At 39.4% G+C, this 16489-nt stretch overlaps 2 protein-coding genes across 3 annotated transcripts; one reads left to right on the forward strand and one right to left on the reverse strand.

The window, feature by feature from the left end:
- The first annotated feature begins 193 nt into the window (after positions 1-193).
- On the forward strand, positions 194-7469 carry brms1 (BRMS1 transcriptional repressor and anoikis regulator). The gene is made up of 10 exons (XM_055050943.1): positions 194-309; positions 1467-1695; positions 1768-1858; positions 2795-2922; positions 3966-4045; positions 5453-5549; positions 6369-6458; positions 6538-6602; positions 7118-7157; positions 7232-7469. Exons 2-10 carry the CDS (start codon positions 1473-1475, stop codon positions 7237-7239), a joined length of 822 nt encoding a protein of 273 aa, XP_054906918.1. The 5' UTR covers positions 194-309; positions 1467-1472; the 3' UTR covers positions 7240-7469.
- An 88-nt stretch (positions 7470-7557) lies between these two features.
- On the reverse strand, positions 7558-16102 carry tmem179ba (transmembrane protein 179Ba). 2 transcript variants are annotated; one of them, XM_055051211.1, is made up of 7 exons: positions 15997-16102; positions 14946-15107; positions 13520-13716; positions 12256-12393; positions 11398-11476; positions 9689-11299; positions 7558-8387 (listed from the first exon to the last, which is right to left on the reverse strand). In XM_055051211.1, exons 2-6 carry the CDS (start codon positions 15042-15044, stop codon positions 11129-11131), a joined length of 684 nt encoding a protein of 227 aa, XP_054907186.1. In that variant the 5' UTR covers positions 15045-15107; positions 15997-16102; the 3' UTR covers positions 7558-8387; positions 9689-11128. The 2 variants fall into 2 exon arrangements, with proteins under 2 accessions (XP_054907186.1, XP_054907187.1); XM_055051212.1 differs by having other exon boundaries at positions 7558-8409.
- Between the last annotated feature and the right edge of the window lie 387 nt (positions 16103-16489).

Here is a 16489-nt window from a genome sequence, read left to right on the forward strand (position 1 = left end):
CTTTATGCAAAATACTTTTCTGTTCTTGAATGAGTTTAGTAAAAATATGCAGAATTACTATATTGCATTATGTGATTGGCTTGTGAGAAATATTTTTACATTTTGATTGGACAACGCTTTTGCGGGATGGGCTTTCCTATTGGACAACTTCACTGGACCTCTTGACGCTGATTGGCTACACTGACGGCTCGTTGAGTCCGGCAAAGAGTCGAACAGAAGCGGAGCCAGACGAAGAGGAAGTACTTTTCACAATGGAAATAAACAAGTAAACCGAACTTCAAACTTTCTGCGGCTCAACAACCAGACAAGGTGAGCTTTGGGGTTTCCCCGCCGGCCGCCAGTTGCGGTAGGCGGTGATCTGATTACAAACGGCATCGGCGGCTCACTCGGAGGGGAAGAACGGCGTTTGTTAATCCTACTATTGCTCTCCTGTAGATCAGTCCAAAAGATGCTCCGGTGTTTCTCTACGCTGTTAAACGGCTTCATCCCGCCTTTCATACTGTCTGGCATTAACCGTCGCATCTGTTTGTACAAAATGAGGCGTGTTTGGTTGACTAAATGCGGCGAACAGCGTTTCCCTCGCTGTGCTGTTTCCATGTTAGCTAGTGTTGCACTTGACTTCACTGGCCGTTTACCGCTGCTTTTTAAAAGAATACGAGGAAATAGTTTTCACTTCTACCTTTCGGGATTTATTAGTAAGAAATACATTCAATACAACTCAAATTAAGGTGATGTTAGCTGTTTAATTGAGTTTAAATGCTGTCGCTCTTCCCGTTTACCGTTTTTTACTCAATGACATCACGGAAGCCACGAAGGGTGAAGCTGCCTGGGTTTTAACGCTTGACTTCCGGTGATTACCAAAATAAAGTTCTGTTTGGAGCGGTTGCACAAACTTTCGAGATACTTTAAAAGGAATTATCTATTTATTTATTACTATTTTTGTCACATAGTTCAAATCGAAATGAATTTGAAAAAGTTTACCCATTTAAAAAATATATTTTTAAGAAATAAAAATACTAACTTCCGGTTAAAGCCGATGTTTACGCAGCTTAGTTCACACAGACTGTGAGAACCATAAGGTGGCTCAGTATCTGCCCTTCATTCATACACACACAAACAAAATAAAATAGTAATAATCTAAAAATAAACAATAACATTTTGCCAAATTAATTTCTGTCTAAATATAAATTGAAACATCACACTCGAGAATCAGTGATTGAAGAAATAGGTGCTAAACTTAATTGCATGAATATTTACTGACATTCTGGAACTTTAAATTGTCTTAAAATCTTAAACAATTTCGGATAAACATAAAACAGCTGAACTCAGTGATAAAGAACATCTTTTTATATTTGAAATAGGAGTTTCTATACCTTCTGATATGACAGAGTCAATCTATTGAGCTTGTTTGGAAACGATATAAAACGTGATTATTCTCTCCTCTGAATGTAAAATACTCCGTCCAGCCCTCCATGCCTGCCCAACCCACTGAGAGGGAGCCGGAGGAGGAGATGGAGGCAGACGGAGAATCGCAGCTTCCCGAAGCCAACGGAGAGGTGGAGGAACCAAAGGATGCTGAGAGGACGGGGGGAGGAGGAGAGGAGACGATGGAGGAGAGCGTGGAGGAGAGGGACAGCGACATGGAGGAGAGCGAGGAGGTAGAAGAGGAGGAGGAGGAGGAAGAGGAGAGTTCAGGTAGAAAATCTTGTGGAAGGAAAAATGCTTGAATGAAAGCACTGCTGGTGTGAAACATGTCTCTCTCTGAAGAAATGGACGATGAGGACTGCGAGCGGAGAAGAGGAGAGTGTCTAGACGAGATGATGGATCTGGAGAAACAGTTCCAGGAACTCAAAGAAAAGTAATTTACTGTTTTTCTGTTCATGTTGTCCATGCTGTGCTGTAAAAATATCTACAGATACGAACTGCTTACTAACTGGGATACATTCACATGTACTGTCCTAAACAAAGCGCTTATAGTTTGGAGGTAACAAACTACATGTCTCAAAATTAGAGCCAGCACTGTGTTACTTTCAATTAAGTAATTACAGATTTTTCATTTTAAATAGATTTTAACGTGTTAAAATGCAGTTAATCGGCGTATTTTTTAAATTAATTTACAAAAGTCCCAGCTGAAAACTTTTGTATTGTGTTTTATGTTGGCCTGCCACAACAAATTTTGCTGGACGATAAATTGCCCCGGGTGTTATTGCGATAAAAAATAATATTGTTGTTTAGAGATCATTTTTAAGTGATATTATGGTAACGGCATAACAATGCAACTACACCCTCTCAAAGATCAATAAACTTTAAATTCTGTCAAACATTTGAAACTGGAACTGAAAGACATTAAAAATATTCAAAATAAATAAACAAAACAAGTAAAATGAATTATGAAGTTGTCAAAACGTTGAGACCACAAAACTAGACTGAGTATCAGTTTTGGTAGAAAGAGAGAAAAAGGAGAAAAACACACAAATTAATTAATTTATTATTTATTGTAGAATAAAAAAAGCATCTGATGAAACTGGAGAAGACCGTTGTGCTAAAAGTAGTTAGCATATCAGCATAGCTATTCAAGTAGCAAATATTTTTACTGTTTGCTTATTTAATATTTTAGCACAAAAATGGGTTTTTGAATTGAAAATGTTTCTTTTGTCGATGTCTGGGTGTTTGGTTAAAATGTGATTACTTGTTAAAACGACCCAGGCTCTCGTCTGCTCAACGCGCCCCAGTGTTGTTTTCCCAAACAGTCTCATGGAGCTGAGAAACATGGCCGACCTCACGCTGTTTGCAGGTTGTTTCGCGAGCGGCTGAACCAGGTGAAGGTGAAGCTGGACGAGGTTTTGACCGGGAAGGCTGGAGAATACAGAGAGCCGCTGGCTGCTCTGCAGAACAGCATGCAGATACGAACACAAGTGGCCGGTAAATCAAACCTCCATCATGACGACAAACAAGGACTGATAACTTTATCCTCCCTTAAACTGGATTATTGTCGTATTGGATTATTGTGTGTCTTATAGATGCAGTTCAAAATAGATAACACAAAGAGGCCAATGCACTGAACTCCATAGAAAAACCTCCTGGTTATTCCACCAAAAACTGATTTCTAAATTCTTCCTGAGTTAAAACATCAATATTGTTGTTTCTGAATGAATATGAACTTGTTTTCTTTGCTTTATTTGAGCATCTTTTTTTGTTATTTTGACCATTTCTCATTTATTGCAAATAAATGCTCAATTTTTGCTTGGAATTTCAGAGACGTGTTGTCAGTAGTTCATAGAATAAAAGAACGTTAATTTTACTCAAACATTTACAGTAAAATCAGAGAAACTGATCATTTTAGGTGATCTCTTAAGTTTTTTGGTTTTTCCTTATAGTTTAGTTTGGGACTTTTTGTTTATCTAATTCAGATTTAATCAATTTTTAGCATGTTTGATGCTTTTTATTATTGGTTAAATCTAGTTCAGTTTTAGTTTAGCTTTTGTTACTTATAGTGGTAGTTTTATTATTTTTATATTTTTGGCCGATTTTTAAGTGCAGAATTCAAAAAGGTGAAAGTATTGTCATTATGTAAACTTAATTGATGTATAGAAAACAATGTTACAAAGACACCATTTTCAAAAAATGTCTTCAATTACTGTAATTTGCAGACAGCTGACGTAAAATCAGGCCGAAAGGCTAATAAATGGATCACAAGATGAAGGTTTTTACAGCTATAATTCTAGTACGTTTTCGTCAGTTACAGGTTTCTCCTATTAATTACCGTTTCTATTTATTTTGGTTAAAAACTTGTTGTTTCATTGGCTTTAGTTAACTATAATAACTTGCATCAAAGCTTCTTGATGCAAGTTATTCTAGAACCGACCCAAATTAAAATGCGGGACAAACATATAAATTCCAGCATTTCTAAACCAAAGCGATCCAGCTCTCATGCCTCTCATGCGCCTCTCTGGTTTGTTCTGCAGGAGTTTACAGGGAGCTGTGTCTGCAGGTGATCAAACACAAGCACGACTGTGAAATCCAGGGGGCGAAGCAACACCTGGAGGTGAGTCAAAGCCACCACAAACACTCAATCCAGCTAAATTCAACTCTGGAGCTGCATTAAAAACATCATTTTTGATGCATATCTATCTGTTGTTATGAGTTTTAAAACACAGAACGATGCAACATCTTTGCAGTTAAGTGGGTGCATGCAAATATTGGTGGAAAATACTATAAAATAAAAGTCCTTTAAGGTTTATACATTTATACCTAATGTGAAAATTGCAATTTTCTATTGTGATTTTGAAAAAGCAGCACAAAGCCTCCAACCTAATTACAGAACAAATACCTCAGAAAATTACAAGTTGCTTTTCTGATTTTATTTGTACTTTTTATGGAGTAATTGCACTAAATATCTACAAAAGAATGACTCAAAATTAAATTACACGTTTTTGAATTTTGAGTCATTTTTTGTCGATATTTAGTGCAATTATTCCATTTAAAAAACCAGGAAACGTTTTCTAGAACATGTTTTTATGAAAAAGTAGGTAAAGATTGTATTTGTCTTCCACATCTTAATCTCGAAGTGTCAAATCTAAAAAGTGTGGTGGGCATTCAGCTTCTTTTAATCCGACACCCCTAAATAAAATCCAGTTGCGTTTCAAGCTCATCTAATAAGTACAGGAGGTTGTCTGGGTGCAAATGATCAGAACGATTGATCTTGCTTCCTTGGATCAATCCAAATGACGTCGCCACCTGGTGGTTTAGTCATTCAGAGTCTGACAGAGCTGAGTGGTGTCTGCCTGTCTGTCTCTCTCTGTCTGTCTCTCTGTCTCTGTCTGTGTGTGTCTCTCTCTCTGTCTGTCTCTATCTCTGTTTGTGTGTCTCTGTCTGTCTGTCTGTCTCTCTCTGTCTCTGTCTGTCTCTCTCTCTGTCTGTCTCTCTGTCTCTGTCTGTGTGTCTCTCTCTGTCTCTGTCTGTCTCTCTCTCTGTCTGTCTCTTCTGTCTCTGTCTGTCTGTCTCTGTCTGTCTCTCTCTCTGTCTGTGTCTCTGTCTGTGTCTCTCTTCTCTGTCTGTCTCTCTCTCTGTCTGTCTCTCTGTCTCTCTCTCTGTCTGTCTGTCCATCTCTATCTCTGTTTGTGTGTCTCTGTCTGTCTGTCTCTCTCTCTGTCTGTCTCTCTCTCTGTCTGTCTGTCCATCTCTATCTCTGTTTGTGTCTCTGTCTGTCTGTCTGTCTCTCTCTGTCTCTCTGTCTCTCTCTCTGTCTGTCTGTCCATCTCTATCTCTGTTTGTGTGTCTCTGTCTGTCTGTCTGTCTGTCTGTCTCTCTCTCTGTCTCTGTCTGTCTCTCTCTCTGTCTCTGTCTGTCTCTCTCTGTCTCTGTCCGTCTGTCTCTCTCTCTGTCTCTGTCTGACCCGTCTGGACCTTAAAGTCTCCAGGTGACTAAAGGTTTGATGGTCTCTGTGCTGCAGAGCGAGCGCTCCCTGCTGTTTGACGCCATGAAGGCGGAGCTTCTGGAAAAGATTCGCAGACTGGAGGAGGACAGGCAGAACATAGACCTCACCTCAGGTAAACTATGGAAACGATGGCGCCCGCTTCCTGGAATCAGAGTTTCCTGTTTGGGTTCAGTTTCCTGTTTGGGTTCAGTATTTTACATGTTTGGGACAAATTTCCATCCTTCTTTCCTTCCTTGTGCCCTTACATCTTTAATCTATTTTCTTTTTCTTTGTCCTTTCTTAGTTCCTTAATGCATCCTTCCTTCTGTGTGTCCTTCTTTCCTTACTTATTTCCTTTTATGGATCCTTTTTATGTATCCTTCCCTTGAGTCTCTGTTTTCCTGCTTTATCTAATCTTTCCTTTCTTTTAGTTCTCATTTTGTTTTGATTTTCTACCTTCCTCCTTACTTTCACCATCATGTTCTCCTTTCTTCCATCCTTCGTCCTTTGTTCCTACCTTCCTTCTTTACTTCCTTCTGCTCTTATACCTTCCTTCCATTTCTTGTGCCTTTCCTTTCTTTTCTTATATCACTTTCTTCCTTCCTTTTATCCTTATTTACCTTCCTTCCACACTTCCTTCTGTTTCCTTTACATCCTGCTTCCCTTATCCTTTTTTCCCTTGTATTTTTATGCCTTCTTTCTGTCCTTCCTTCCACATTTCTTTCCTTTCATACTTCCATCCTTCCTTCCCTGTCTTGTGCTTTCCCCTCCTTTCACCCTTTTGTTTCTATATTGTTCCTCCTTCCTTTCTTCATGAATTTCTTCTTTCGATCTCTCGTTTCCACCTTTCCGTTCTCACATTGTTCTTCCTTCCTTTTGACTGAAACAGAAAAATGTTCAGAACTTTGTTGGTTTCTAATGAACGTCAGACGAGTTTTTGTTTCTGCTGCAGAGTGGAGTGATGAGATGAGAGGAAAGAAATGCAAAAGGAAGAACCTGCTCGGCCGCTCAGACAGGAAGAAGAAAGTGTCTCTAGTTTCAGGTGAGAAAAGCGAATCTTAGCGACCCTCCAGTGGACGAACACGTTCGGGTCGGGTTAAAGCTCCGGTTTGGTGTTTCAGGGCCGTTTATCGTCTACATGTTGAGAGACATCGACATCCTGGAAGACTGGACCGCCATCAAAAAGGTCAGGAATCCACTTTCTCTACTTCTTTATCTTAATCACTTTTAATCACAAAATGAGTGACAATGAAAGGGTTTGAATATTTACGCAAGATGGTTTTTATCACAAGACGGAAACTTTTAACTGATTTTAATATCTGGAATCGATTGTAATGATTTATGATGAAATTTGAAGTTTTTTTTTATTATTGTTTTTGTAAATTGCCTTGAGACTTTTGATATGAATTGGTGCAACATGAATAAACTGAATTTAATTTAATTAAAGCTGATCAGAAATAGGACAAAACCTGAAAACTGTTGACATTTTTTCGTATTAATTCATGAAATATTGACCAGAGATCTTTAAAAGGCAAATTAAGATAAATTAATAGTTAGAACAGGATTTAGAAGCTGAATAATTCTAATGTAGCAGGAAAAAAGAGCTGGGATGTTGGATGTTGGCTCATATTCCAGTCATCCCCTGATCAATCGGTGCATCCATCGCAGTCGCTAATATGAAAGCCTCTCTGTGTCTTCCAGGCAAAAGCGGCGCTCTCCCCACTGAAAAAGAAAGTCGAGAGTAAGTTCACTTCAGCCGCACAAAAATCAGCCATTCTGCAAATGTTCATTTCCGTTTCCTGTGATGTCTTCCAGAGCGGTGATGACGTGGAGAGCCGAGCTGCAGACACCAAACCCAACCCAGGCTCTCACATTCCCAGTTTCTGTCTGAAACACAGCAGCTCACTCTGCTCCGCTGTTTTTGTTCAGTTTGTGACCCCCGACCCGACTGCTTGTTTGTTATCTGTTGCTATTTAAGATGCGTTCTTAATGAAATGACAACCATGTATTTATAGAATGATTTATAATGCTGATTAAAATTTTAATCTTTTATAACACAGGCCTTTTGCTGTTTGTTTGAGAGGGAAAAAAAATAAAACTTATCAAAACGAGACAAAGAGATTGACAAAAACAAATCACGATCGGAGTCGTAAGAAGTTTATTTGACACAAAGAAATGCGACAAAGAAATCTGGGGTAATAATTTGGATATTTTTTGTCACAGTTCTTTCATTGCAAAACCGGAAAATTAGTTGGAATAATAATAATGACTAAGAAAAGTAAATAGAAGGATTTCTACAGCTGCATTTCCAATACAATTGTGCACGAAAACGTTGCCAATATTCTACTAATATTGAAAAAATGTAATTTCTCAATGGCGCAGTTTATATTAAATAACAAATGCAATTCAAATCACAGGTGAATGAGTTTGCTCACGCGATAAGTCATTAACTTTATTCTCCAGCTACTCTCTGTTTTCTTGATCATGTGAGATGAAAATGTTTCCGTTGCAGTTTTGTGAATTTTGATACGGCCAACAAATTGCTAGCAACAAAACGTTTTTCCTCATTATACAGTCAATGGAAATGCAGTGTACAACAAACAGTAGTGCTGTGATTGTTGAACTTTGGACCCTGTCAAAGGATCATGGGAACTATCTGACGCCGTCCAAACGTCCAGAACCTCCTCTGGTCTCTTCACAGCTGCTTGCTGAGTTTTCGGGCCTGCCGCTCCCTGGCCTCAAAGGCCGCTTTGGTGTCCAGCAGCTCATCCAGCTGCCGGCGGATCCGGGCCATGTCCAGCTGGGTGGCCTCGCACTGCTCCCTCAGGGCGGCCGACTCCACCCGCAGCTGCGTGGCGGCCATGGACAGCTGCTCGCTGCGCTCCCGGCACTGCTGCTGCATCCGCTTGGCGTCGCCCAGGAGCGACTCCACGCTCACCACCACCGAGTCGCACTGGGTGCTGGACGTCTCCTGCAGAGACGAGGGGACACAACTGGTGGGTGTGAACAGTAGGTCATTTACAGATGACCTACTGATGACCTTCATGTTTTAAGGGACTTAATCAAACTGTAGTTTGCTTGTCAAGAAAGTTGGGTTTGTTTGGGGAGGTGTGGCTGATCAACTGGACTACTCGGTTTGATTGAGAAACAAAGTTGCAACATTTTCAGCTGCTGTGGTTCAGTTTCACACTGGACTGAGTTAAATGAACCAAAGCCTCCAAGCAATCTGTACCCCGCCTCGCCTGTGGGGGCGCTGCTTCAAAAGCTGCTGAAGGAAACAACATAGTGTATGAAGAAGACACCAAGCGCAACTTCCTATTTTTTTTCCAAATGGTAAAGAAGGAAGTTGAGACATTTTGATACCACAAAATGGAGTGGTTTCAATTTCTACAGTTTCAGCGGTTGTAGGAATTTTCTGCCATGAGACATTTCTCCCTCTAGTACTTGAATGATGCATTTGTTTTGGTTGTATTTACCCAGAATGCCCCATGCTGTAGCATAACCTTAACCCAAATGCTGCTCCTGCTTTTGGAGTGGTTTTGATCCGCTTGGTGTTCACATGTGCTTTGTAACAAGACTAAAGTTCATTTCAACCAAACCAAGACTTTGGTTTTTAGGCGGACCAGAGTTAATTTTTTTCCGTCAGTTTGATTGAAAGCTCCCCAAACAAACTGGACAAATAAACTAGAGTTTAATTGAAATGGCTTATAAAGGACTGATATGAATGCACATGTGAATGAGACAATTTCCAAAGCAGGAAGTGACCTACAGCACAGCGCATTCTGTGTAAATACAACAAGAAACAAACGCACTACTCTATTGCCAGCTGGAGAACTGCCTCGTTTTCGTTTGCTAAAGACAAAAGGAAAATCCTACAACCACTAAAATCTGGTTCTGCTCCATTACGGTTTACAAGTCTCCTTCAGATGTTTGTCGGTTCCTCCAATGGTTCTTGGCACAGCGCCTCCACAGGTGAGGAGGATAAACGGGTCTCTCAAAGGGTTTGGTTCGTTTGACACAGTGCAGTACGAAAGCAAACCACACCAGCTGAAAATGTAACAGACGTTGCAACTTTGGTCCCCGATTGAACAGAGACCAATTGACAATCAGGTGTGAAATCACTGAAACTCAACATTTGATCTGTGGTGTGTGAAGGGGATTAGAGGTTTATCTTGGCTTATCTCAGTGCTTTGTTTGCCTTCTTCTGATCATCATCTCTTGATGTAATTTAACTGCTTATTTTTCTAACCGGCACTTCAGACAACTTCTCACCATCGATTCCAGGGTCAGATTGATCTCCAGTCTTCTGGTTTTCTCCCGAGACTCGGCTTCCTCGTCCTGGTCACTGTTCTCCAGTGTCTGATAGTCCCTGGATTTTCTTCACAGATTTACTTCCTGTACATCTAAGAAAGAAAAAAAAGCATATAACTCCAGAGATCCTTTCTTAAGGTTTGAGTTTTGCTGCTGCAGATCAGATGTTTTAAGTGTCCGTCCTGGCTGCCACCGGAGGCTTTTCTGCATGAGCGTCACTGTCTGCCTCAAAGTGAGGTCAGGTAATCCTCAGATAAAACCATTAGGGGAAGGAGAGGCTGAGGCACGTGTAAGCTCTCCTCCTGCTCTATTTTTATCTGCCTGGTTTATATTCAGGAGCTCACTAATCAATATATGCCGTAAAAAGATACATCACAACAGCTGCCTCAATAAAAACAGAACTGCAGGCAAAAAGGATGAGGATAATCTAAATAAGTTTGTTCAAACTGAGAAAATCTTCATGCAGACTCGATAAAATAATGTATTTTTCTGACTGCTGGAGACAGTGCAGGACTTACAAGGATGTGGAGCCAATTTTGGTTCCCAAGCTACAGAAAAATACTTTTAAAGCAAATTACAGTCCGATACATCTGTGGGTATGAACTGATACAAGGTGGGTTCAATATAATCCCATTAGCTTCATGTGGTTACCAAAACATGTACTATAACGCCATAATTATTAAATACATGTGTGTTTAAAACATTCCTGTTTCAGGTCAGTGAGGATTATCCACATTATTTTCTAGATGCCAGAAAACTGAAACAATCTTTATCACTTTCTCCTAATGTAGAAGTTTACATATAGTTCCTTAGTTTGCAGCATACAGCAGTCACTTAAAAGAAACGTGACTTCACAATTTAACAATTTATCTTAAAAACAACAAGCTTCATTCCAGTACAAATGTATTTACTATTGGCCAGCAGAGGGAGACATTTAGCAACATTTATTCTCAAATAAGGGCTTTTTTTTTTTTACAGATTTAACACAAAAACATCAAGTAATATCAATGCAAACATTCACATTTGAAGCTTCAGAGGTTATATTGATATTTAATACTTGATTTAGGTGAATAAAAATGTCTTAAGTTATCTCAGTGTTCCTGAACGTGGTTGAATTTATTTTTTTATTTTTTTTACAAAATTCAAGGTAAATACCATGAAAAACAAGTTGCAGCATTAAAGGTTTCACAATTTTTGGCTGAAAAACAAAGTTTTTTATTGAACAACTTAAAAAATACAAAAAAAAATAAACCTAAATTGGCTTTAGTTACATTCCTAAATCTTTGGATTACGATGCCAAAAGCACAAACTGTGATCACTTTCACTAAAGTACGCAGCTGATTACAGAAAAACCTGAATGTGGTATAAAATCAGAAACGTCTCCAGTTTTCCCAGCGGGTGTTACTGCGGCCGGTTGAAGAACGGCTCCGTCTCGGCGGCGGTCGCCCCCGGCTCGCCGAAGAGGGATCCGGCCGGCGTGGGGACGAGCTTCGCCCCCGAACTCTGGCGCTTCTGGACGATCACCAACGTCCCGATGATGATCCAGAAGAAGAAGTTGACCCAGACCGCTGTCTGAGGAGCAACGCGACACAAAAACAGGAACATAAACAATCAAAGCGCATCAAGCGTACTGAATGAACATGATTATCAGAACGCGGTGAGATCCATACCTCTGATTTGTGAAGGTTGGTGTAGATCCACGTTCCTTGAATTGGACTCGCCCAAATTTTTCTCTGAACTTCTTCACAACTTGAAGACAAAGAAAAACAAAATTCAGACACAAAGCTAAAGAAAATGTGGACGTCATCTTTTACAGAATGGTATGCAGTTTTATGATGGACCACATTATCGTTTCTGTTGCACTTGATTATATTTTGTGTTTGTTTTGAATGGATCCATTGTTGTTGTTTTACTTTGGTTGGTTGGTTATTTTATTGTTGTTGCTGTTATTCGTTCACAATTCTAGTTGTTTTGTAGAACAACAAATATTTTTGCTTGTTGCTGGTCTGTAATGTTTGTTCTGCATACACTAATTAAATAAAAAAATTATATGGAAAAAAACCTCATCTTTTAGAAATTATAAATCTTCTTGTCACAGGGTTTTTCTTTGACAATATTACAGATGCAAATGTTTGTTTGTATTTGATCTTCTGAATTAATTTTGCTTAGTCAAAACTTTGATCCTCTTGGCAGTTGGTGGTCATCATGGCCACCAGTAACTGAGAGCTAAAATAAAGCTGTATTAAAGATATATGAGTAAAGTCCTCATTAATCAGACATAGATACGTCTTTTAGAGACAAAGGAAAAGCAAAGTTTGGCTTTTTTGACAGCACCAGTTCAAATAAATTCAAAAGAAAACATCTCCCATATGATATTTAGAGAGAAAATCTGAAAAATAAAGATCCAGCTGCCTGTGAAAACTAAGAAATAAAAAGCTGAGAGGAGTTTAGTTTAGTTTGTATTTTCGTGTCTGAGCCCGTCTGGTTTCTGACCAGAGGAGAAAAAGGTGAGCGAGTGTCTGCAGCACCTTTTGACCCCGGTGACGGTTTTGAGGATGGAGTCGCAGAGCGAGTCGCGGCCGATCTTCAGCATGCAGCCGGTGATGAGCAGGAAGAAGAGAAAGACGCCGCTCACAAACACCATCACGTTCAGCCACATGCGCTCCCTGCAGGAAGGAGGATTCAGCTGAGCCTTGAACCACAGGGCAGATAAGACACACAGCAAACCTGCCACAATAATTACCAGAAGTTATTGACATAATATTGTTGTTTTGAGACCATTTTCAAGTAATGCAATATTAATGGCATAATAATGCAAGTACACATTCTCAACAGATTAACAAACTTTAAATCCTGATGAACATTGAACATGGAACTGGAAGATGTTTTGAATATCCAAAATAAATAAACGAAAACAGAAAACAAGCAATATGAATTATGAAGTCTCTGTAAACATAATTTCAAATAAAGGGCCGGCTGAAACTAGGAATGCACCAATCGCAGTTTTCTGGCCGATCTGTAAAAGTCTGATCGGCCTACTCCGATTCTGGCCAATACCAATTTATTTTTGTCTGAAATGTTGCTAAATATAGCAAGAAAGTTGCCGCCATCTTTTATTCTGTACTTTGTTCTTCATCATTTAAGGAATTATTGACTTGAAACAAGCTCCCATATCTTGCTGAAAAGTAACTTGTAAATAGTTTTGTCTTATTTCCAGGGTGTTAAGATATTTGCACTTTGTTTGCAAAGACTTCATAATGCATTGATTTGTTGATCATTTAAAATGTCTCCCAGTTTCAGTGTTAAATGTTTGTCAGAAATTAAAGTTTATTGCTTTTGACAATAATTTCTTGTATATTTCTTGACATTTTCTCAAAACAATATCATTGTTTATCACAATAACGTCTGGGACAATTTATTGTCCAGAAAATGTTATTGTTGCAGGTTTGTCGTTCCTTTAGTGGCAGAAAGTTCCAGAAATGTTATAATCCAAGAAAGAAAAATTGAGCCTGGAGTCGCCCAAAACTAATGTTTTCCAGATTTATCTAAATGCAGCATATCAATCTGTTTCACTTGGAATAAATCATTAAAAAAAATAAACCTTTCAGACAGTTTTTATAAAAATTAGGTCACCAATTGCTTTCCAGTTCCTGGAGCTTAAAAGAATAACAACAGGTTAGCTTGTTTTGCTTCAAGTGTCACTCCTCTGGTTTGGGAGGTGATTAAAATCTGAAAAATGGCAGGACAGGACATGTTCTGCCATGTCTCGTCACAAGGACGGACTCTCGTCACCTTCTCATTTCTCCCTCCATGCAGAAAGCGTACACCCAGTACACAGACAGGGAGAAACACACCACCGCCACCATGATGGAAATGGCCGACACAAAGTAGCACAGCGAGGCAGACGTGGAAGCCTGGACTGCGATGGCGTCTCCTGTCGCATTATAGCTGACGCGTCCATACAGCATGCACAGACCGCCGAAGTTACCCTGAGAGAAAGACGGGTTTGAGATCGCAGAGCAAATCCAAAATGTTCACAAGAATATAAGTCTGCAAAGCAGACATAAGGAACAGAGGTATAAGCCTGGCGGGCCACCTGGCTTTACTTGCACCCCTACCAGGCTAAGCTTTGCTTGTTTTATTTATTTTAGGGTTTACAAGACTTTTTAGCTGTTTAAGTATTATTCATAATGTCTTCCAACAGCACATAATTACCTAGTAATATTTTAAAATTACCTCTCAACTTGAAACATTTTTTAACTCAAACACAGTGAAAGTTGCTGGATGATTGCCCTACCGCCAGGCTTAGATAGTTTCATGTGGGAAACCCTGAAGGAAGAGCAATTAATCACATAACAAATTAAAAGGAGCTTGATCATTTTCACTGAGATACAAATTTTTTAAGGTCAATTTTGTTTACAGACTTTATTAACTATTCTATTTATCGTTTCAGATGTGTGTGATTTTTTATATATATATATATTTTTTTATCTCTGGTGACCATATTATTTATTGTTTTCAACGTGTTTAAAACATCCTCCAATTACAGTGCTGCATTCTTTACTAAATTAAAGCTACTAAAATCTCATATCACGGGTTCTCTGACAAGATTTCTTTTTTAAAACAAATGAATAAATTATTTTCTCTGATTTCTACATTTGGCACCTCCAGAGCTCCATACAGGAGAGAGAGGATGGGCGCGACTAGCGACTCGATCACAAGACTCGCTTATTACTGCCGCACATGTTCACATTTCCTCCAACATTTCTAACCAAACAGATAAAACCGAACATTTAAAACCCTGATCAGCCGTGGCAAACGTGTGTTTTCCTGATTCTTACATTAGATTTTTTTTCCGCTGGACATTTAATATGAAATATTCCTTTATAATAGTTATAAATAAAACCGCTGATACGCTTTAAAAGCTGGGAATCAGAATAAAGTTAAAGTTCAGTGTTGTGACACCAAGGATAAAGTGCACGACGCTGTGGGAGGGATTTACGTGTCAAAACTTTAAGCATTTGTGGGGGAAACAAAGTTGACCAGTTGCTACGGTAGTAGATAAAGGTAGCGTTTAGTTTCAGCAAGACTTTCTCTCTTGGTTCCGTGTTTTCTAAACTTTTTAGCAACCGGAGAGGCGAGTTCCCCCGGAAGAGAGCGCGCGGCGGCCCGGCGGAAGCCCCGGCGAAAGCTCCGGGGTTTCCGCCGGGAATCTCACCTGGACGATGGTGAGGGAGGCGGCGGCCACGATCCCACAGACGAAGCAGCAGGCGTACAGGCTCAGCTCCAGCACCATCAGCACCGACACCGCCATCATCCAGCCAGCCGCCCGCTTCTGGACAGGGACCAACCGCCAGGCAGCCGCGAGGAGCAGACACCGCTTCCGGGAAGGAGTTTCAAAATAAAGCTTAATTCTACAGGTAAAACACTTTCAGGAATATTTTATACGACAATGAATTAGTGCTGTTGTAGATGGAATGAAATGCATAGTGAGTTTCCGCCAAAAAACTCTGACAGTTTTACATCATATGCTTTCTAGAAAAAAGCTTAAAATGTGTTAGAAAAATCAGATTTTTTGAGATAAAGAGTTTGGACATTTCTGAGTTTGACAATTTGAAAATCTGTTCAAATAAACTCTAAAATTTGGAGATAACACAAATCTGCTGGGGGGAAAAAATCTGAAATTTTGAGATCAATATCAGAAATTTTCTAGAAAAAACATAGACATTTCTGAGTTTGAAAAGTCAAAAAAATTCTAGAAAAAAAACATACATTTCAAGATTCCTCTAAAAATTTGAAAATTTTTTAGAAAATTTTTGACTCAGACATTTAGTTGTATGGAGAGCCAATTCAGCCAAAATTTAATAAATAAATATAAGCACACAAGATATGTCTGGTCTACTTTTCCAGTGCAAATATCTTAGTACATTTGACATAAGACAAAAATTACAAGTAGCTTTTAAGCAAGACATATGACCTTGTTTTCAGTAAGCAATTTCTCACTTCAAATTAAAAAAAATATTCTACTGGCAGATTATTTAATTTATAACATAAGAAAAATGTCTTGCTTTAAATGAATCCACCAGTGGCACTACTGTTTTTTTAATCAATATTAAGCTACCATAACCATCAGAAAAGTTACTTTAAAGTTAGTTTTCTTAGATATTTGCATTTGGGACTAGACCAAAAATTCTTGGTAATGTTTTGTATTTTTGGAAAACCCATACAAACAAAGCATAGATTCAATGAAGCCAAGTTTGCCCACTCACCTGTTTGTCAGGGCGTGCAGAGCTTTTATTTTGAAGGTAAAAGCGGTGAATATCCGGTGTCGCTCGCTGGCTTTGACCCTCCAGTCTTCAGGCTCCTTGCTTTCATATGATGTCAAGTTTCATCCCTTCAGTCTGCACAGCCCCACATAAGGTCACACTGCACAGGTAATTCATTTAGGCACTTCCTGACCAAAGCGAGCAAATCTATTTTCACCGCATAACCCACTGACTCCAGCTGGGAGGTTTGACCTCCAGAAGAGACGGGGGTCACTGGGAGCTGGACTGGCTTTAAGGTTCGGTATGACAAAAGCAGAGTCAGGCGATCAGAGTTTGTCATAAGTTTGACCGTTTGAGGATCCACAGGCGTGACATGGCAGTTAGACGTGGCTGCAGATGACTGAAAGTGGAGCCTTTTCTCCCCTGCAAAACTTAATCAAACCTTGTGACTTCTGTCATCTGACCGGGTCATTTTCTCCATGACACAACTTTAAAT

This window comes from Poeciliopsis prolifica, unplaced genomic scaffold, assembly GCF_027474105.1.
Source record: "Poeciliopsis prolifica strain line A6 unplaced genomic scaffold, Auburn_PproV2 SCAFFOLD032, whole genome shotgun sequence".
NCBI lineage: Eukaryota > Metazoa > Chordata > Actinopteri > Cyprinodontiformes > Poeciliidae > Poeciliopsis > Poeciliopsis prolifica.

What these genes read in the sequence shown, in the direction of transcription:
- brms1 (XM_055050943.1), top strand. Translation starts at nt 1,473, where the DNA reads ATGCCTGCCCAACCCACTGAGAGGGAGCCGGAGGAGGAGATGGAGGCA. An exon ending in GATACGAACACAAGTGGCCG is followed by an intron (nt 2,923 to 3,965) that starts GTAAATCAAACC and finishes TTTGTTCTGCAG; the next exon opens with GAGTTTACAGGGAGCTGTGT. An exon ending in GAACATAGACCTCACCTCAG is followed by an intron (nt 5,550 to 6,368) that starts GTAAACTATGGA and finishes TTTCTGCTGCAG; the next exon opens with AGTGGAGTGATGAGATGAGA.
- tmem179ba (XM_055051211.1), bottom strand. Translation starts at nt 15,044, where the DNA reads ATGATGGCGGTGTCGGTGCTGATGGTGCTGGAGCTGAGCCTGTACGCC. An exon ending in CCTCCCTCACCATCGTCCAG is followed by an intron (nt 13,717 to 14,945) that starts GTGAGATTCCCG and finishes TCTTTCTCTCAG; the next exon opens with GGTAACTTCGGCGGTCTGTG. An exon ending in CCAACCTTCACAAATCAGAG is followed by an intron (nt 11,300 to 11,397) that starts GTATGGATCTCA and finishes GTTGCTCCTCAG; the next exon opens with ACAGCGGTCTGGGTCAACTT.